The sequence below is a fragment of the Salmo trutta genome, chromosome 28 (genome assembly GCF_901001165.1).
Source record: "Salmo trutta chromosome 28, fSalTru1.1, whole genome shotgun sequence".
NCBI lineage: Eukaryota > Metazoa > Chordata > Actinopteri > Salmoniformes > Salmonidae > Salmo > Salmo trutta.
Genome location: NC_042984.1, coordinates 3,306,960 through 3,329,459, shown reverse-complemented (window position 1 = coordinate 3,329,459; position 22,500 = coordinate 3,306,960). Strand labels below are relative to the sequence as shown.

General features: G+C 45.0%; 1 protein-coding gene across 1 annotated transcript in view; it reads right to left on the bottom strand.

Annotated features, from left to right (window-relative positions):
- The window catches only part of LOC115166451 (membrane-associated guanylate kinase, WW and PDZ domain-containing protein 1-like), a 59,413-nt gene that overhangs the window by 28,132 nt on the left and 8,781 nt on the right, over positions 1-22,500 (bottom strand). The window contains exons 2-5 of the mRNA XM_029720350.1: positions 21,681-21,688; positions 13,796-14,085; positions 6,185-6,301; positions 334-453 (exon numbers count right to left, since the gene is read on the bottom strand). Coding sequence (XP_029576210.1) covers positions 334-453; positions 6,185-6,301; positions 13,796-14,085; positions 21,681-21,688 — 535 coding nt within the window. The remainder of the gene's footprint in view (positions 1-333; positions 454-6,184; positions 6,302-13,795; positions 14,086-21,680; positions 21,689-22,500) is intronic.

Below are 22,500 nucleotides of genomic sequence, written 5' to 3'. Positions count from 1 at the left end.
ACCGAATACTGTACTCAGTTTACTACCGAATACTGTACTCAGTTTACTACCGAATACTGTACTCAGTTTACTACCGAATACTGTACTCAGTTTACTACCGAATACTGTACTCAGTTTACTACCGAATACTTTACTACCAAATACTGTACTCAGTTTACTACCGAATACTGTACTCAGTTTACTACCGAATACTGTATTCAGTTTACTACCGAATACTGTACTCAGTTTACTACCGAACACTGTACTCAGTTTACTACCGAATACTGTACTCAGTTTACTACCGAATACTGTACTCAGATTACTACCTAATACTGTACTCATTTTACTACTCACCCTTGAACTTGCCACTCTCCAGCAGGGCTCCAGACTCTTCCAGGGAAAAAAACTCTTCTATGGAGACAAAGTTGTAATCAACCCCTGATATTTCCCCGTCGCGAGGCTGTCTGGTCGTACCTGGAAGGGGGACAGGTAACATTAGGACAGGTAGGGCTAGAACCCTAACACACACAGAAGGACAGGACAAAGTAATAGTTATCTCTTCGTCCCGAGGGTGTCTGATCATACCAGCAGTTGCATACATACAGTGGCTTGCAAAAGTAATCACCCCCCCCCCCCCCTTGGCGTCTTACAACCTGGAATTAAAATATATTTTTGGGGGGGTTTGTATCATTTGATTTACACAACATGCCTACCACTTTGAAGATGCAAAATATTTTTAGGGGTGAAACAAACAAGAAATAAGACAAAAAAACTGAAAACTTGAGTGTGCATAACTATTCACCCCCCCCCCAATGTCAATACTTTGTAGAGCCACCTTTTGCAGCAATAACAGCTGCAAGTCTCTTGGGGTATGTCCTCTGTAGCGCCTTACGGTCAGATGCCGAGCAGTTGCCATACCAGGTGGTGATGCAACCGGTTAGGATGCTCTCAATGGTGCAGCTGTATAACTTTTTGAGGCTCTGGGGACCCATGCCAAATATTTTCAGTCTCTTGAGTTGGCAAAGGTTTTGTCGTCGTGCCCTCTTCACGACTGGCTTGGTGTGTTTGAACCATGATAGTTCGTTGGTGATGTGGACAGCAAGGAACTTGAAACTCTCGACCCGCTCCACTACAGCCCTGTTGATGTGAATGGGGACCTGTTCGGCCCGCCTTTTCCTGTAGTCCACAATCATCTCCTTTGTCTTGCTCACATTGAGGGAGAGGTTGTTGTCCTGGCACCACACTGCCAGTTCTCTACCTCCTCCCAATAGGCTGTCTCACTGTTGTCGGTGATCAGGCCTACCACTGTTGTGTCGTCAGCAAACTTAGTGATAGTGTTGGAGTCGTGCTTGGCCACGCAGTCGTAGGTGAACAGGGAGAACAGGAGGGGACTAAGCACGCACCCCTGAGGGGCCCCAGTGTTGAGGATCAGCTTGGCAGACATGTTGTTGCCTACCCTTACCACCTGGGGGACGGCCCGTCAGGAAGTCCAGGATCCAGTTGCAGAGGGAGGTGTTTAGTCCCTGGGTCTTGAGCTTAGTGATGAGCTTCGTGGGCACTATGGTATTGAATGCTGAGCTGTAGTCAATGAAGAGCATTCTCACATAGGTGTTCCTTTTGTCCAGGTGGGAAAGGGCAGTGTGGAGTGCGATTGAGATTGCGTCATCTGTGGATCTGTTGGGGCGGTATGCAAATTGGAGTGGGTCTAGGGTATCTGGGATGATGCTGTTGATGTGAGCCATGACCAGCCTTTCAAAGCACGTCATGGCTACAGACGTAAGTGCTACGGTGATACACCGTAGTCATTTAAGCAGGTTACCTTCCCTTCCTTGGGCAAATGGACTATGGTGGTCTGCTTGAAACATTTAGGTATTACAGACTCGGTCAGGGAGAAGTTGAAAATATCTAGGTTATCGTATCCAGGAGGCATTGGATAAATCCTGGAACATATTCAAGGATGTTGCCTGTAATCCATGGCTTCTGGTTGGGATATGTACGTACGGTCACTGTGGGGACAAGGTCGTCAATGCACTTATTGATGAAGCTGATGACTGAGGTGATATACTCCTCAATGCCATTGGATGCATCTTTGAACATATTCCAGTCTGTGCTAGCAAAATAGTCCTGTAGCATAGCATCCATGTCATCTGACCACTTCCGTTTTGAGCGAGTCACTTATATTTATTGCTTTAGTTTTTGCTTGTAAGCAGGAATCAGGAGTTTAGAATTATGGTCAGATTTGCCAAATGGAGGGCAGGGGAGAGCTTTGTACGCGTCTCTGTGTGTGGAGTAAAGGTGGTCTAGAGTTTTTTTTCCTCTGGTTGCACATGTGACATGCTGGTAAAAATCTGGTAAAACGGATTTAAGTTTGCCTGCATTAAAGTCCCCGGCCACTAGGAGCGCCGCTTCTGGATGAGCATTGTTTTGCTTGCTTGTGGCCTTATAGAGTTGGTTTGAGAGCGATCTTAGTGCCAGCATCGGTCTGTGGTGGTAAATAGATGGCTTGGAATAATATAGATGAGAACTCTCTTGGTAGATAGTGTGGTCTACAGCTTATCATGCGGTACTCTACCTCAGGCGAGCAATACCTCAAGACTTCTTTAATATTAAACATAGTGCACCGGCTGTTATTGACAAATAGACACACACCCCCACCCCTCGTCTTACCAGACGTAGCGTCTCTGTCCTGACGATGCACGGAAAACCCAGCCAGCTCTATATTATCCGTGTCGTCGTTCAGCAACGACTCGTGATACATAAGATATTAGTTCTTAACGTCCTGTTGGTAGAATAATTTTAATCGTAGGTCATCAATTTTATTTTCCAATGATTGCATGTTAGCAAGTAGAACGGAAGGCAGTGGGAGTTTACTCGCTCGCCTACGGATTCTCAGAAGGCTTTTCTTCACGCAAATGACGGGGATCTGGGCCTGTTCCAGGGAGAGCAGTATATCTTTCTCGTCAGACTCGTTAAAGGAAAATTATTCTTCCAGTTTGTGGTGAGTAATCGCTGTTCTGATGTCCAGAAGTTATTTTCAGGTCATAAGAGACAGTAGCAGCAACATTATGTACAAAATAAGCACAAAAATAAGTTACAAACAACGCAAAAAAAAAACCCACAATTGGTTAAGAACATGTAAAACGTCATCCATCCTCTTCGGCGCCACATGACAAAGCCTTTATCAGGTGTAAAGTCTATCAATAACAAATCCTTTATCAGCTGTAACGTCTATCAATAACAAATCCTTTATCAGATGTAAAGTCTATCAATAACAAATCCTTTATCAGGTGTAAAGTCTATCAATAACAAATCCTTTATCAGGTGTAAAGTCTATCAATAACAAATACTTTATCAGGTGTAAAGTCTATCAATAACAAAGCCTTTATCAGGTTTAAAATCTATCAATAACAAAGCCTTTATCAGGTTTAAAACCTATCAATAACAAAGCCTTTATCAGGTTTAAAATCTATCAATAACAAAGCCTTTATCAGGTGTAAAGTCTATCAATAACAAAGCCTTTATCAGGTGTAAAATCTATCAATAACAAAGCCTTTATCAGGTTTAAAATCTATCAATAACAAAGCCTTTATCAGGTGTAAAATCTATCAATAACAAAGCCTTTATCAGGTTTAAAATCTATCAATAACAAAGCCTTTATCAGGTGTAAAATCTATCAATAACAAAGCCTTTATCAGGTGTAAAGTCTATCAATAACAAGGCCTTTATCAGGTGTAAAATCTATCAATAACAAAGCCTTTATCAGGTGTAAAATCTATCAATAACAAAGTCTTTATCGGGTGTAAAATGTTTCAATAACGAAGCTCACAGTACACAACTGTGCCGTTGTATACTGTAGGCATGAGGCTGGAGGAGAAATATTTTGTTTAGGGAACACACCTGTATCCCAAATGGAACACTATATACAGTAGTGCACTTCACATAAGACCAGGACCCTGATCAAAAGCACTACTCTATGTAGGGAATAGGCTGCCATTTGGGATGCAGCCCAAACACAAACCAGCAGTCTGTCACAATGAATCAGCTTACTGGCCTGACGCCTGATGGCAGTTGCTATAGAAACAGGTCAGTCACCTGAACTATTCACGTATTTTTCTTTATTTCTTCTCCTGATGTGTTTTTGAATGAGAGCAGCACCTGGCTGCCTGGCAGCAAGATACCAGCAGCACCCGCCTGCCCAGCAGCAAGACACCAGCAGCACCCGCCTGCCTGGCAGCAAGATACCAGCAGCACCCGCCTGCCTGGCAGCAAGACACCAGTAGCACCCGCCTGGCAGCAAGATACCAGCAGCACCCGCCTGCCCAGCAGCAAGACACCAGCAGCACCCGCCTGCCCAGCAGCAAGACACCAGCAGCACCCGCCTGCCCAGCAGCAAGACACCAGCAGCACCCGCCTGCCCAGCAGCAAGACACCAGCAGCACCCGCCTGCCTGGCAGCAAGATACCAGCAGCACCCTCCTGCCTGGCAGCAAGACACCAGCAGCACCCGCCTGCCTGGCAGGAAGATACCAGCAGCACCCGCCTGCCTGGCAGCAAGACACCAGCAGCACCCGCCTGCCTGGCAGCAAGATACCAGCAGCACCCGCCTGCCTGGCAGCAAGACACCAGCAGCACCCGCCTGCCTGGCAGCAAGACACCAGCAGCACCCACCTGCCTGGCAGAAAGATACCAGCAGCACCCGCCTGCCCAGCAGCAAGACACCAGCAGCACCCGCCTGCCTGGCAGCAAGACACCAGCAGCACCCGCCTGCCTGGCAGCAAGACTCCAGCAGCACCCGCCTGGCAGCAAGACACCAGCAGCACCCGCCTGCCTGGCAGCAAGACACCAGCAGCACCCGCCTGGCAGCAAGACACCAGCAGCACCCGCCTGCCCAGCAGCAAGACACCAGCAGCACCCGCCTGCCTGGCAGCAAGATACCAGCAGCACCCGCCTGCCCAGCAGCAAGACACCAGCAGCACCCGCCTGGCAGGAAGACACCAGCAGCACCCGCCTGGCAGCAAGACACCAGCAGCACCCGCCTGGCAGCAAGACACCAGCAGCACCCGCCTGCCTGGCAGCAAGACACCAGCAGCACCTGCCTGCCTGGCAGCAAGACACCAGCAGCACCCTCCTGCCTGGCAGCACTCTCTTTCAGATGATGACACCAGGGATTTTCTTTTGCTAGCAGGTATGTTTTCCTATGTAATCATGTGTGATTGAGTTGATCTGATTATACAAACTTAATTTGAGGCAGTTTGCTACAGCAGAAAAATTATCCTGCAGCAGCAAGAAATGTAAATTATTATGTGGATTATAATTAATTGACATTTTTGTAGGTTTTGATACATTTTATGTAAGGGAAAAACAAGTCTGAAATTTCAAAGTGGAAATTACAAACTTAAGAAGCCATTTTAAACCTCAAATATACTACAAATGATCCTGCAACAGGGTGATCAAATTAAAATCCTACATCTGGAAGTGCATGAGTACGTGTGTGTGTGTGACTGCTTGATGTTTGTGTGTAGGGTGGAAGGGGTGGAGGGTGTGAGTGGGGACAGCTTAGAGGTGTATGTATGTATAGTTATAGCAATATACAGTAGTGCACTACACATAAGACCAGGACCATGATCAAAAGCACTACTCTATGTAGGGAATAGGCTACCATTTGGGATGCAGGTAGTGTGTGTAGGGTGGAAGGGTTGGAGGGTGTGTGTGTGTGTAGGGTGGAAGGTTTGGAGGGTGTGTGTGTGTGTGTGTAGGGTGGAAGGTTTGGAGGGTGTGTGTGTGTGTGTAGGGTGGAAGGGTTGGAGGGTGTGTGTGTGTGTGTAGGGTGGAAGGGTTGGAGGGTGTGTGTGTGTGTGTAGGGTGGAAGGTTTGGAGGGTGTGTGTGTGTGTGTATGGTGGAAGGTTTGGAGGGTGTGTGTGTGTGTGTAGGGTGGAAGGGTTGGAGGGTGAGAGTGGGGACAGCTTAGAGGTGTATGTATGTGTAGTTATAGTTATAGCTATCACATTGCTACTCACAGGGGACGGCACGGAGGTACAGGTACACAGAGAGATGTGTGTGTGTGTGTGTAGTCCTACTCACAGGGGACGGCTCGGAGGTACAGGTACACAGAGAGATGTGTGTGTGTGTGTAGTCCTACTCACAGGGGAGGTTTCGGAGGTACAGGTACACAGAGAGATGTGTGTGTGTGTGTAGTCCTACTCACAGGGGACGGCTCGGAGGTACAGGTTCTCCCTGATGACCTGCTGTAGCTGGCTGTCCATGGATCCTGGAGTAAAACACTTGCTGAGGTACAGCCTCAGGTCTTTACACAGAGTAGAACCTGCACGGGGAGAGACAGGACATACTGTATGTTATTGGATGTCAGCAATAAACAATAAAGGATTAGTAAAGTATTTTACCCTGGTCTGACGTGCACTGTGTATATCTCTGAGGACTAGCCAAAACCTCACTATTAAAAAAGATAGTCTGTCTCTGTCTGTCTGTCTGTCTGTCTGTCTGTCTGTCTGTCTGTCTGTCTGTCTGTCTGTCTGTCTGTCTGTCTGTCTGTCTGTCTGTCTGTCTGTCTGTCTGTCTGTCTGTCTGTAGTGAAGGACACACAAATACACCCAAAGATGGTGTGAAGGCGCCATTTAAGGCATTACAGTCACATTGGTAACAGTGACCTCTTTATGTCCCTACACTGCTGCAGGCTGAATTAGTGTGTGTGTGTGTGTGTGTGTGTGTGTGTGTGTGTGTGTGTGTGTGCGTGTGTGCGTGTGTGCGTGTGTGCGTGTGCGCGTGTGCGTGTGTGTGTGTTATTCCCTCCATGTACCGTTGTACTGTGTCATCACACTGAGACAGGACAGGGTGAAACAACATACAGAAACATGAAAATAATTCAATCTTATCAAAACTGAACCAAATCTTCTGACCAAACCACAACCGTACCAAACCACAAAACAACGTTAAACTGTGTTCAGCTCCCTCGTCCTATGCGTAAAAAATCTTGTGATATTGATTTGTTTCTGTCAATGCCTTTTCCCTTCGCTAATACCCTCCTTCTCCCCAATGTCCCTTTGGTCAGCATGTACAGTCGGCCTAGACACAGGACTCTACAATTCTGTTCCTGGAGAGTTAATTATTAGAATCAGCTGAGCCAGACTAGAGTTGGAGTTAACCTACAGGAGGGTATCTCTCCAGGAACAGGGTTGGAGTGTAAACCTACAGGAGGGTAGCTCTCCAGGAACAGGGTTGGAGTGTAAACCTATAGGAGGGTAGCTCTCCAGGAACAGGGTTAGAGTTAAAACCTACAGGAGGGTATCTCTCCAGGAACAGGGTTGGAGTTAAAACCTCCAGGAGGGTATCTCTCCAGGAACAGGGTTGGAGTTAAAACCTCCAGGAGGGTATCTCTCCAGGAACAGGGTTGGAGTGTAAACCTCCAGGAGGGTATAGTGGATCCTCCTTTAAAAGGTGCAGCGTACTGCGGCACAGTTGCATGTTGCCGCAGAATTCTATGACACGTTATTTTAGTGAGAAACACTGGTACCATTAATGCTAGTAACTGCTAGTTTGACCACCAGAGGGCATCTCTGAGAAGCATTTGATAGCCTTCCATAATGGCTGTACTAGAGAATGCAGACAGGGCACGCAGGAGACCGGGGTTCAATTCCCCGACGGAGAGGAAGTAGTAGGCTGTCCTTGTAAATAAGAATTTGGTCTAAACTGATTCCCAATGTGTTGTTTCATCGTTGTGATGTCTTCACTATTATTCTACAATGTAGAAAATAGTAAAAATAAATAAAAACCCTGGAATGAGTAGGTGTGTCCCAACTTTTGACTGGTACTTGCTTAATTCATTTGATTAATAGTGTTTCTATTCCAAGAAAAACGAAAAACCCTTTGGGTTTCCGTCAGGATGGAACGGAAAATATGTCGCTGTACAACGTAAAGGTTGGGAGTACAGTACTGGCCTCTTTAGCTAATGAATCCCCATGTCGTGTGGGTGACCGGGGTTCAATTCCCCTGATGGGGAGGAAGGAGTAGGCTATCATTATAAATAAGAATTTGTTCCTAACTGACTTGCTTAGTTAAATAAAGGTTAAATAAAGGTTAAATAAAGGTTACACTAAGAGCATAACATTTCTGCACCCTAACTCTAATTCTAGTCTAACCAGGAACAGGGTTGGAGTGTAAACCTCCAGGAGGGTATCTCTCCAGGAGCAGGGTTGGAGTGTAAACCTCCAGGAGGGTATCTCTCCAGGAACAGGGTTGGAGTGTAAACCTACAGGAGGGTATCTCTCCAGGAACAGGGTTGGAGTGTAAACCTACAGGAGGGTATCTCTCCAGGAACAGGGTTGGAGAGCCCTGAAATAGAGACATTACCTCCCTGATCAATTCATTCTTTCATCTGCTTTATGACCCAAAATGACAGGTCACCGCTGTTTATTAGTGGACTGCGTAGATCAGATGGGGAAGCCTATCCTCCGTCCCTTCACCCAGTCCGCCTGTCTACCTCTCTCTCTCTCTCTCTCTGACTCTATCTCTCTGTATCATCCATCCCTCCAGACCCCTCCTTTCATCCTATATATCTCTCTCGCCGTCTGAATTATCTGTCCACTCATCACCCCATCCTTCCTCTCCTAGCCTCCATTGACAGTCAAACCTCAATCCCACCACCCTCCCCTCCCCCCTCCCCTCCCCCCTCCCCTCCCTCTGCCCTCCCCCCCTCCTATCCTGTCTCTGACAGTGATCAATCCTACTCAACAACCTTGGTCTCCATGGAGACCACAGAGGTTAAGTAATAGAGTAAAGACCATCACATTCACTTAGCAACTACAGAGAGAGATAGATTACTATAGTGTACACTACCTACTACAGAGAGAGATAGATTACTATAGTATACACTACCTACTACAGAGAGAGATAGATTACTATAGTATACACTACCTACTATAGTATACACTATCTACTATAGTATACACTACCTACTATAGTATACACTACCTACTACAGAGAGAGATAGATTACTATAGTATACACTACCTACTACAGAGAGAGATAGATTACTATAGTATACACTACCTACTACAGAGAGAGATAGATTACTATAGTATACACTACCTACTACAGAGAGAGATAGATTACTATAGTATACACTACCTACTACAGAGAGAGATAGATTACTATAGTATACACTACCTACTACAGAGAGAGATAGATTACTATAGTATACACTACCTACTACAGAGAGAGATAGATTACTATAGTATACACTACCTACTACAGAGAGAGATAGATTACTATAGTATACACTACCTACTACAGAGAGAGATAGATTACTATAGTGTACACTACCTACTATAGTATACACTACCTACTACAGAGAGAGATAGATTACTATAGTGTACACTACCTACTATAGTATACACTACCTACTACAGAGAGAGATAGATTACTACAGTACAGTATACACTACTTACTACAGACTACCTACTACAGACTACCTACTACAGAACAGACTACCTACTACAGGCTACCTACTACAGAACAGACTACCTACTACAGACTACCTACTACAGAACAGACTACCTACTACAGTACAGACTACCTACTACAGACTACCTACTACAGTACAGACTACCTACTACAGACTACCTACTACAGAACAGACTACCTACTACAGACTACCTACTACAGAACAGACTACCTACTACAGTACAGACTACCTACTACAGACTACCTACTACAGTACAGACTACCTACTACAGACTACCTACTACAGAACAGACTACCTACTACAGTACAGACTACCTACTACAGACTACCTACTACAGAACAGACTACCTACTACAGTACAGACTACCTACTACAGAACAGACTACCTACTACAGTACAGACTACCTACTACAGTACACACTACCTACTACAGTACAGACTACCTACTACAGTACAGACTACCTACTACAGACTACCTACTACAGAACAGACTACCTACTACAGTACAGACTACCTACTACAGTACACACTACCTACTACAGACTACCTACTACAGTACAGACTACCTACTACAGACTACCTACTACAGTATAGACTACCTACTACAGTACAGACTACCTACTACAGACTACCTACTACAGTACAGACTACCTACTACAGTACAGACTACCTACTACAGTACAGACTACCTACTACAGTACAGACTACCTACTACAGACTACCTACTACAGAACAGACTACCTACTACAGACTACCTACTACAGAACAGACTACCTACTACAGTACAGACTACCTACTACAGAACAGACTACCTACTACAGTACAGACTACCTACTACAGAACAGACTACCTACTACAGTACAGACTACCTACTACAGTACACACTACCTACTACAGTACAGACTACCTACTAAGGTACAGACTACCTACTACAGTACAGACTACCTACTACAGACTACCTACTACAGAACAGACTACCTACTACAGACTACCTACTACAGAACAGACTACCTACTACAGTACAGACTACCTACTACAGAACAGACTACCTACTACAGAACAGACTACCTACTACAGTACAGACTACCTACTACAGTACAGACTACCTACTACAGACTACCTACTACAGAACAGACTACCTACTACAGTACAGACTACCTACTACAGTACAGACTACCTACTACAGACTACCTACTACAGAACAGACTACCTACTACAATACACACTACCTACTACAGTACAGACTACCTACTACAGTACAGACTACCTACTACAGTACAGACTACCTACTACAGACTACCTACTACAGAACAGACTACCTACTACAGTACAGACTACCTACTACAGAACAGACTACCTACTACAGACTACCTACTACAGAACAGAAGGACAAGTACAATAGAGCAGTAGACAGTAGACGGTAGTGGCAGTAGACAGTAGGACAAGTGACAGTAGAGCAATAGACAGTAGGACAAGTAGACAGTAGACAGTAGGACAAGTAGACAGTAGACAGTAGGACAAGTAGAATTAGACAGTAGACGGTAGTGGCAGTAGACAGTAGGACAAGTAACAGTAGAGCAATAGACAGTAGGACAAGTAGACAGTAGACAGTAGTGGCAGTAGACAGTAGGACAAGTGACAGTAGAGCAATAGACAGTAGGACAAGTAGACAGTAGACAGTAGGACAAGTAGACAGTAGACAGTAGGACAAGTAGACAGTAGACAGTAGGACAAGTAGACAGTAGACAGTAGGACAAGTAGACAGTAGACAGTTGGACAAGTAGACAGTAGACAGTAGGACAAGTAGACAGTAGACAGTAGGACAAGTAGAATTAGACAGTAGACGGTAGTGGCAGTAGACAGTAGGACAAGTAACAGTAGAGCAATAGACAGTAGGACAAGTAGACAGTAGACAGTAGACAGTAGTGGCAGTAGACAGTAGGACAAGTGACAGTAGAGCAATAGACAGTAGGACAAGTAGACAGTAGACAGTAGGACAAGTAGACAGTAGACAGTAGGACAAGTAGAATTAGACAGTAGACGGTAGTGACAGTAGACAGTAGGACAAGTGACAGTAGAGCAATAGACAGTAGGACAAGTAGACAGTAGACAGTAGTGGCAGTAGACAGTAGGACAAGTGACAGTAGAGCAATAGACAGTAGGACAAGTAGACAGTAGACAGTAGTGGCAGTAGACAGTAGGACAAGTGACAGTAGAGCAATAGACAGTAGGACAAGTAGACAGTAGACAGTAGGACAAGTAGACAGTAGACAGTAGTGGCAGTAGACAGTAGGACAAGTGACAGTAGAGCAATAGACAGTAGGACAAGTAGACAGTAGACAGTAGGACAAGTAGACAGTAGACAGTAGGACAAGTAGAATTAGACAGTAGACGGTAGTGACAGTAGATTGAGCTTGATTGAGCTTGCCTGGCTTAATGGACCAATAAAAACTCCTCACTCCATTTGCACACACTGTAAATAGACTTTCTTTTTTTTCTATTGTGTTATTGACTGTACGCTTGTTTATTCCATGTGTAACTCTGTGTTGTTGTTTGTGTCGCACTGCTTTGCTTTATTCTTGGCCAGGTCGCAGTTGTAAATGACAACTTGTTCTCAACTAGCCTACCTGGTTAAATAAAGGGGAAATTAATTAAAAATTAAAAATAACAAAAATTTAAACGGTAAACCCTGCACATCTGGCACTCCAGGCGCACTAGAGCAAATGCTCAATGTATTTGGAATGATTTGAAATAGTGTTTGGGTACAGCACAGGCGACTCACTACACAGGCTGGACTGTAGGCTAGAAGCTAGCAGGTTTAGGGTCAACCTGAATTGAAGTCAGAGGCTAGAAGCTAGCAGGTTTAGGGTCAATCTGAATTGAAGTCAGAGGTTAGAAGCTAGCAGGTTTCGGGTCAATCTGAACTGAAGTCAGAGGCTAGAAGCTAGCAGGTTTCGGGTCAATCTGAATTGAAGTCAGTGGCTAGAAGCTAGCAGGTTTAGGGTCAATCTGAATTGAAGTCAGTGGCTAGAAGCTAGCAGGTTTAGGGTCAATCTGAATTGAAGTCAGTGGCTAGAAGCTAGCAGGTTTCGGGTCAATCTGAATTGAATTCAGAGGCTAGAAGCTAGCAGGTTTGTGGTCAATCTGAATTGAATTCAGAGGCTAGAAGCTAGCAGGTTTCGGGTCAATCTGAATTGAATTCAGAGGCTAGAAGCTAGCAGGTTTGTGGTCAATCTGAATTGAATTCAGAGGCTAGAAGCTAGCAGGTTTGGGGTCAATCTGAATTGAAATCAGTCAATTCAGGAAGGGATTTGAATAAAACATTCGTAGAGAGAAAAAAAATGAAAAAAAAAACATTTGAAAAAAATAGCTTCTCCTTTTTGGTTTATTGAGAAGTCATTGAAAATAAAAAAGAACATTTCAATTATTAAATTCTAATTTAAGTTTACTTCCTGAATTGACTGACTTATTGCAATTGTCCTTTACCTAGTAGCTACTCTTCCATATATAGTTACATTTCACGCGAAGTTAAATACATTTTCATAAATACCAACTTTTGCATGAAAAGTGTCGGCCACACATTTTTTGGGTATATTTTGAATGTATGCACAGTTTATAAATGAGGCCCCAGGACATTCTCAGCACTTTCATTTTACTAGTCCCCAGGACTTTTATTTTACTAGTCCCCAGGACTTTTATTTTACTAGTCCCCAGGACTTTCATTTTACTAGTCCCCAGGACTTTTATTTTACTAGTCCCCAGGACTTTTATTTTACTAGTCCCCAGGACTTTTATTTTACTAGTCCCCAGGACTTTCATTTTACTAGTCCCCAGGACTTTTATTTTACTAGTCCCCAGGACTTTTATTTTACTAGTCCCCAGGACTTTTATTTTACTAGTCCCCAGGACTTTCATTTTACTAGTCCTCAGGACATTGCATGACGGTCCAAAGCTGTAGGACCTTTGTCTAGTTCCCTGTAAGTTCCCAGGACGTCACTGAGGACCATGTCACAACCTTTTTAGGACCACCTCAAGGACTTTCATTTTACTACCCTGCAAACGATAATAAGTGGTTAGGACGTCCCCAAGACGTCACGAAGTGGTCCACTAAAACGGTCAGAACGTTTTGTTATGGTCCCCTGGAGGGACCATGACACAACGTCTAGTTCCCGGTTGGTCCCAGGGACATCCCCCAGGGTCGTTTTAAGGACATTCTTGGGACGTTGTGTCATGGTCCTTTGGAGGTTTTGTCTAGTTCCCGGTTGGTGTGTGTGTGTGTGTGTGTGTGTGTGTGTGTGTGTGTGTGTGTGTGTGTGTGTGTGTGTGTGTGTGTGTGTACCTGGCGAGACAGTTTTAATGCGTATGGGATGGGGGCATGAGTTGAGGACCCCTCTCACGTCTCCAAGTGTCATGCCCAGGACGGGCGTACCCCCGATCTCCAGTATGACGTCACCCACTGTGGCCCCGCCTCCCGGTGCTGCTGTGACGAATGGGAACTCTCCGTAGTCAGCCCCGCCCCCGATGGCCACACCCAGCTCCCCAGACCCACCCCCCAGGGGAACAAAACTCTCCTGCACCTTGGAACGCCAGTGCAGCTTCTTCACTGTGGCCTTAGACATGGTGGCAGACCTGGAAGAGACACAAGATAGCACAGAGATGGTCAATACATCGTACACATGATAGCACAGGGAGCTGTGGCCTTAGACATGGTAGTAGAGCTAGGACAGAATAGCACAGGCCACAGGGATGGTTAGAACACCACACGAGTGGGGAAAACAGAACCATGAAGACAGACCCATGAAAATAGAACAGTGAAAACAGACCTGTGAAAACAGACCCATGAAAACAGACCCATGAAAACAGAACCATGAAAATAGAACCATGAAGACAGACCCATGAAAACAGAACCATGAAAACAGACCCATGAAACAGTCCCATGAAAACAGACTCATGAAAATAGAACCATGAAAATAGACCCATGAAAACAGACCCGTGAAATCAGACCCTTGAAATCAGACCCGTGAAAACAGACCCATGAAAACAGACCCATGAAAATAGAACCATGAAGACAGACCCATGAAAACAGAACCATGAAAACAGACCCATGAAACAGTCCCATGAAAACAGACCCATGAAAATAGAACCATGAAAACAGACCCATGAAAAGAGAACCATGAAAACAGACCCGTGAAAACAGACCCATGAAAACAGACCCATGAAACAGTCCCATGAAAACAGACCCATGAAAACAGACCCATGAAAACAGACCCGTGAAAACAGACCTGTGAAAACAGACCCATGAAAACAGACCCATGAAAACAGATAGATGGTGACCATCTATAGCCTCTGACGACCCAATCTAATCGGCCATCTTTTTTTTTTTTTTCATTTCCTGGTGATTCAACATGTAAACACCGCTACCTCGAACCTCTCAATGAGTTGCAAGTTTCCATATTCAGAATATTTTTATCAGTTCCCCCCCCCCCCTGGACACAGACACGGCACAGATAGTGAGTGACGGCGGTGTGCCTAATTCATGTCACATAGCAGATGGGCTCAACACAGCCTGAGCTAAACTGATAGACAAACAGGAGTAATCAAACTGAATTAAATATGGATGAAGGTATGCAAGGTGTTGAATGATGAATACACTATTTAAATACAGTAAAATTACAAATTACAAAAAATACAGTAGGAGCAATAATCAGTCAGTGTCTCTGGAGCTAAGAAGCAATGACAACCTATGATGATTTAGTACAAATTACCTCAACTAACCTGTACCCCCAAACACTGACTCGGTACCGGTACCCCCTGTATATAGCCTCCACATTGACTCTGTACCGGTACCCCCTGTATATAGCCTCCACATTGACTCTGTACCGGTACCCCCTGTATATAGCCTCCACATTGACTCTGTACCGGTACCCCCTGTATATAGCCTCCACATTAACTCTGTACCGGTACCCCCTGTATATAGCCTCCACATTGACTCTGTTCCGGTACCCCCTGTATATAGCCTCCACATTGACTCTGTACCGGTACCCCCTGTATATAGCCTCCACATTGACTCTGTACCGGTACCCCCTGTATATAGCCTCCACATTGACTCTGTACCGGTACCTCCTGTATATAGCCTCCACATTGACTCTGTACCGGTACCCCCTGTATATAGCCTCCACATTGACTCTGTACTGGTACCCCCCTGTATATAGCCTCCACATTGACTCTGTACCGGTACCCCCTGTATATAGCCTCCACATTGACTCTGTACCGGTACCCCCTGTATATAGTCTCCACATTGACTCTGTACCGGTACCCCCTGTATATAGCCTCCACATTGACTCTGTACCGGTACCCCCTGTATATAGCCTCCACATTGACTCTGTTCCGGTACCCCCTGTATATAGCCTCCACATTGACTCTGTACCGGTACCCCCCTGTATATAGCCTCCACATTGACTCTGTACCGGTACCCCCTGTATATAGCCTCCACATTGACTCTGTACCGCTACCTCCTGTATATAGCCTCCACATTGACTCTGTACCGGTACCCCCCTGTATATAGCCTCCACATTGACTCTGTACTGGTACCCCCCTGTATATAGCCTCCACATTGACTCTGTACCGGTACCCCCCCTGTATATAGCCTCCACATTGACTCTGTACCGGTACCCCCTGTATATAGTCTCCACATTGACTCTGTACCGGTACCCCCTGTATATAGCCTCCACATTGACTCTGTACCGGTATCCCCTGTATATAGCCTCCACATTGACTCTGTACCGGTACCCCCCTGTATATAGCCTCCACATTGACTCGGTACCGGTACCCCCTGTATATAGCCTCCACATTGACTCTGTACCGGTACCCCCTGTATATAGCCTCCACATTGACTCTGTACCGGTACCCCCTGTATATAGCCTCCACATTGACTCTGTACCGGTACCCCCTGTATATAGCCTCCACATTGACTCTGTACCGGTACCCCCTGTATATAGCCTCCACATTGACTCTGTACCGGTACCCCCCTGTATATAGCCTCCACATTGACTCTGTACCGTAATACCCTGTATATAGCCTCCACATTGACTCTGTACCGTAACACCCTGTATATAGCCTCCACATTGACTCTGTACCGGTACCCCCTGTATATAGCCTCCACATTGACTCTGTACCGTAATACCCTGTATATAGCCTCCACATTGACTCTGTACCGTAATACCCTGTATATAGCCTCCACTTTGACTCTGTACCGGTACCCCCTGTATATAGCCTCCACATTGACTCTGTACCATAACACCCTGTATATAGCCTCCACATTGACTCTGTACCGTAACACCCTGTATATAGCCTCCACATTGACTCTGTACCATAACACCCTGTATATAGCCTCCACATTGACTCTGTACCGTAACACCCTGTATATAGCCTCCACATTGACTCTGTACCGGTACCCCCTGTATATAGTCTCCACATTGACTCTGTACCGGTACCCCCCTGTATATAGCCTCCACATTGACTCTGTACCGGTATCCCCCCTGTATATAGCCTCCACATTGACTCTGTACCGGTACCCCCTTGATATAGCCTCCACATTGACTCTGTACCGGTACCCCCTGTATATAGCCTCCACATTGACTCTGTTCCGGTACCCCCTGTATATAGCCTCCACATTGACTCTGTACCGGTACCCCCCTGTATATAGCCTCCACATTGACTCTGTACCGGTACCCCACTGTATATAGCCTCCACATTGACTCTGTACCGGTACCCCTGTATATAGCCTCCACATTGACCTCTGTACGGTACCCTCCTGTCTATAGCCTCCACATTGACTCTGTACGGTACCCCCCTGTATATAGCTCCACATTGACTCTGTACCGGTACCCCCCCTGTATATAGCCTCCACATTGACTCTGTACCGGTACCCCCTGTATATAGCCTCCACATTGACTCTGTACGGGTACCCCCCTGTATATAGTCCTCCACATTGACTCTGGTACGGTACCCACCTGTATATAGCCTCCACATTGACTCTGTACCGGTACCCCTGTATATAGCCTCCACATTGACTCTGTACCGGTACCCCCTGTATATAGCCTCCACATTGACTCCGGTACCGGTACCCCCTGTATATAGCCTCCACATTGACTCTGTACCGGGTACCCCCTGTATATAGCCTCCACATTGACTCTGTACCGGTACCCCCCCTGTATATAGCCTCCACATTGACTCTGTACCGGTACCCCCTGTATAGAGCCTCCACATTGACTCTGTACCGTAATACCCTGTATATAGCCTCCACATTGACTCTGTACCGAACACCCTGTATATAGCCTCCACATTGACTCTGTACCGGTACCCCCCCTGTATATAGCCTCCACATTGACTCTGTACCGTAATACCCTGTATATAGCCTCCACATTGACTCTGTACCGTAATACCCTGTATATAGCCTCCACTTTGACTCTGTACCGGTACCCCCCTGTATATAGCCTCCACATTGACTCTGTACCATAACACCCTGTATATAGCCTCCACATTGACTCTGTACCGTAACACCCTGTATATAGCCTCCACATTGACTCTGTACCATAACACCCTGTATATAGCCTCCACATTGACTCTGTACCGTAACACCCTGTATATAGCCTCCACATTGACTCTGTACCGGTACCCCCTGTATATAGTCTCCACATTGACTCTGTACCGGTACCCCCTGTATATAGCCTCCACATTGACTCTGTACCGGTATCCCCCTGTATATAGCCTCCACATTGACTCTGTACCGGTATCCCCCTGTATATAGCCTCCACATTGACTCTGTACCGGTATCCCCTGTATATAGCCTCCACATTGACTCTGTACCGGTACCCCCTGTATATAGCCTCGTTATTGTTATTTTATTGTGTTACTTTTTATAATTTTTTACTTTAGTTTATTTGGTAAATATTTTTTTAACTCTTCTTGAACTGCACTATTGGTTAAGGGCTTGTAAGTAAGCGTTTCACGGTGAACACTTATTGTATTCGGCGCATGTGACAAAGTTTGATTTGATTTGATTTGGTGGAGATCTAATCCCTGCAAAGTGAACATTACACACAAAACCCTCTAATCTACAGTAGCGGTGTATGAATAAACTCAACCACAAATTTGTTTTTAATCACAAAACCAGATAGCAACCTCTGTCCAGTGAATTCTGTTATACAGTACACGGTCTATCACTCTGTTATACAGTACACGGTCCATCACTCTGTTATACAGTACACGGTCCATCACTCTGTTATACAGTACACGGTCTATCACTCTGTTATACAGTACACGGTCCATCACTCTGTTATACAGTACACGGTCCATCACTCTGTTATACAGTACACGGTCTATCACTCTGTTATACAGTACACGGTCTATCACTCTGTTATGCAGTACACGGTCCATCACTCTGTTATACAGTACACGGTCTATCACTCTGTTATGCAGTACTCTGTCATACAGTACACGGTCCATCACTCTGTTATACAGTACACGGTCCATCACTCTGTTATACAGTACACTGTCTATCACTCTGTTATGCAGTACACGGTCCATCACTCTGTTATACAGTACACGGTCTATCACTCTGTTATACAGTACACGGTCCATCACTCTGTTATACAGTACACGGTCTATCACTCTGTTATACAGTACACGGTCCATCACTCTGTTATACAGTACACGGTCCATCACTCTGTTATACAGTACACGGTCCATCACTCTGTTATACAGTACACGGTCTATCACTCTGTTATACAGTACACGGTCCATCACTCTGTTATACAGTACACGGTCCATCACTCTGTTATACAGTACACGGTCCATCACTCTGTTATACAGTACACGGTCCATCACTCTGTTATACAGTACACGCTTGTATTTTGTGTTGTCCTACTTCGCTAGCCTAACTTCCATTCATGGGCAACGTTTGCTAAGGATTGGACCCTTTTTTCCAAATTTTCTCCTAAAATCACATACCCAAATCTAACTGCCTGTAGCTCAGGCCCTGAAGCAAGGATATGCATATTCTTGGTACCATTTGAAAGGAAACACTTTGAAGTTTGTGGAAAAGTGAAAGTAATGTAGGAGAATATAACACAATAGATCTGGTAGAAGATCATACAAAGAAAGAAAACATGAATAGTTTTTATCTTTTTGTTCCATCATCTTTGAAATACAAGAGAAAGGCCATAATGTATTATTCCAGTTTAGGCACAATTTATTTTAAATTTAGATGTTGGCCACTAGATGGCAGCAGTGTATGTGCAAAGTTTTAGACTAATCCATTGAACCATTGCATTTCTGTTGCAAAATGGTGTATTAATTCTGCCCAAATGTGCCTAATTGCTTTATTGATACATTTTCAAGTTCATAACTGTGCTCTCTTCTCAAATACTAGCATGGTATTATTTCACTGTAAGTTTAAATTGGACTGTGCAGCTGGATTAATAACAATTTAAGCTTTCTGCCCATATCTGATATGTCTATGTCCTGGGAAATGTTTGTGTTACTTACAACATTATGCTAATCGCATTAGCCTACGTTAGCTCAACCATCACCAATCCCGTAGAGGTTAACATTAGCCTTCGACATCTACCTACATATTGAACTTCCATCCTCTCAGGCCATGGGGACACAACAATGTATGAATTAATGGTTGGATCAGAATCACAGTTATATTCATTGGCCAGTACGGAGAATTAAGTAAAACCACAAGTCCAAGTTTAACAATTCAAGTTTTACAGTCCATGACTTATGCTCTCAATAAGATTTGGTGGGAGTGATGCCAAATCCATGCTGGATTCCCTTGAAATGTTTTATTTTTTTTTGGTGCACCAGGAGCATTCACAGTTGAGCTCGACACTGATTAGCAAAATAAAAAAAGTAAAAATGTTATCGAATCAAATGTTATTGGTCACATACACATGGTTAGCAGATGTTATTGGTCACATACACATGGTTAGCCGATGTTATTGCGAGTGTAGCGAAATGCTTGTTATGAAGGGAGGCCAGATTCTCGCTGGCTTCCCTTGCCTTCTAACGCTACGGGCAGAAACAATGTCATACTCGTTTTGACCAGACAGCATCAGATAGATGTCCTACACATAGAGAGACAGAGGGGCGCTGTTTCCCTCGCTCTGACGCTTTCTCCTGTGAGATACATTCAGCCTCTTGCGAATTGAAGGGAAATTTATGAAACTCAAGAGAGATGAAAGATAAATTATTGTAGATTTTTTTTTCTTCTTCTTCATGTTTCTATTGGTAAAAGATTTTGGGAAGCCTGGCTTCCCTTGGCATCAATGGAAACACACACCACTGATAAAATGATTCACTCACAACAAAGTGTTTTACTTCATGAGATCAAGGTCAATCCTTTGGTTCAACTAGGGACACATGAGTGTTCTAGGCTATACCAGGATTGAGTATAGTCCTGGATTAAAAAGCAATTTCAATGGAGATTCATTGATTATGATTTTTAGTCTAGGACAATGCTTAATCTGTGTCCGGGACAACAGCTCCGAATGGCCAGTCTTTCTCCCTATTGTCCCTGACCAGGAACTTAGACTCATCTAGTGTCAGGAACATCTCTCTCTCTCTGTCTCTCTCTCTCTGTCTCCCTCTCTCTGTCTCTCTATCTCTCTCTCTCTCTGTCTCTCTCTCTCTGTCTTCTCTATCTCCCCTCTCTCTGTATCCCTCTCTCTGTCTCTGCTCCATCTCTCTCTGGTTCTCTCTGTCTCTCTCGTCTCTCTCCTGTCTCCTCTCTGCTCTCTCTCTTGCTCTCCATCTCTGCCTCTACCTCTCTCTCTCTTCTCTAGCTCTCCCACGTCCTCTCTCTGTCCTCTCTCTCTCATCTGTCTCTCAGTCTCTCTCTCTCTCTGGTCTCCTCTCTCGTCTGTTCTCTCTCCTCTCTGTCTCTCCTCCTCTCTGTCCTCTCCTGTCTCCCTGTCTCCTCCTGCTCTTCTGCAGCTCTGTCTCTCTCTCCTCTCGTCTCCTCCTCATCTCTCAGTGTCTCTCTCTTTCGTTCCTCACTCTCTCTCTGTCCTCTCCTTCTCTCTCTGGTTCCTCCCCTCCTCATCCTCTCTCTCTCTCTGTCTCTCTGTCTCCCTCTCTGTCTCTCTCTCTCTCTGTCTCTCTCTCTCTCTCTCTCTCTCTTATAGAAGAAGAAGGCAAACAACAGTGGTGTCAGATACCAGTCATCCTGAGGAGAACAGTGGTGTCAGAGGACCAGTCATCCTAAAGAGAACAGTGGTGTCAGATACCAGTCATCCTAAAGAGAACAGTGGTGTCAGATACCAGTCATCCTAAAGAGAACAGTGGTGTCAGATACCAGTCATCCTAAAGAGAACAGCGGTGTCAGATACCAGTCATCCTAAAGAGAACAGTGGTGTCAGATACCAGTCATCCTAAAGAGAACAGTGGTGTCAGATACCAGTCATCCTAAAGAGAACAGTGGTGTTGTCATCCTAAAGAGAACAGTGGTGTCAGAGGACCAGTCATCCTAAAGAGAACAGTGGTGTCGTCATCCTAAAGAGAACAGTGGTGTCAGAGGACCAGTCATCCTGAGGAGAACAGTGGTGTCAGATACCAGTCATCCTAAAGAGAACAGTGGTGTCGTCATCCTAAAGAGAACAGTGGTGTCAAATACCAGTCATCCTAAAGAGAACAGTGGTGTCAGATACCAGTCATCCTAAAGAGAACAGTGGTGTCAGATACCAGTCATCCTAAAGAGAACAGTGGTGTCAGATACCAGTAATCCTAAAGAGAACAGTGGTGTCGTCATCCTAAAGAGAACAGTGGTGTCAGATACCAGTCATCCTAAAGAGAACAGTGGTGTCGTCATCCTAAAGAGAACAGTGGTGTCAGAGGACCAGTCATCCTGAGGAGAACAGTGGTGTCAAATACCAGTCATCCTAAAGAGAACAGTGGTGTCGTCATGCTAAAGAGAACAGTGGTGTCAAATACCAGTCATCCTAAAGAGAACAGTGGTGTCAGATACCAGTCATCCTAAAG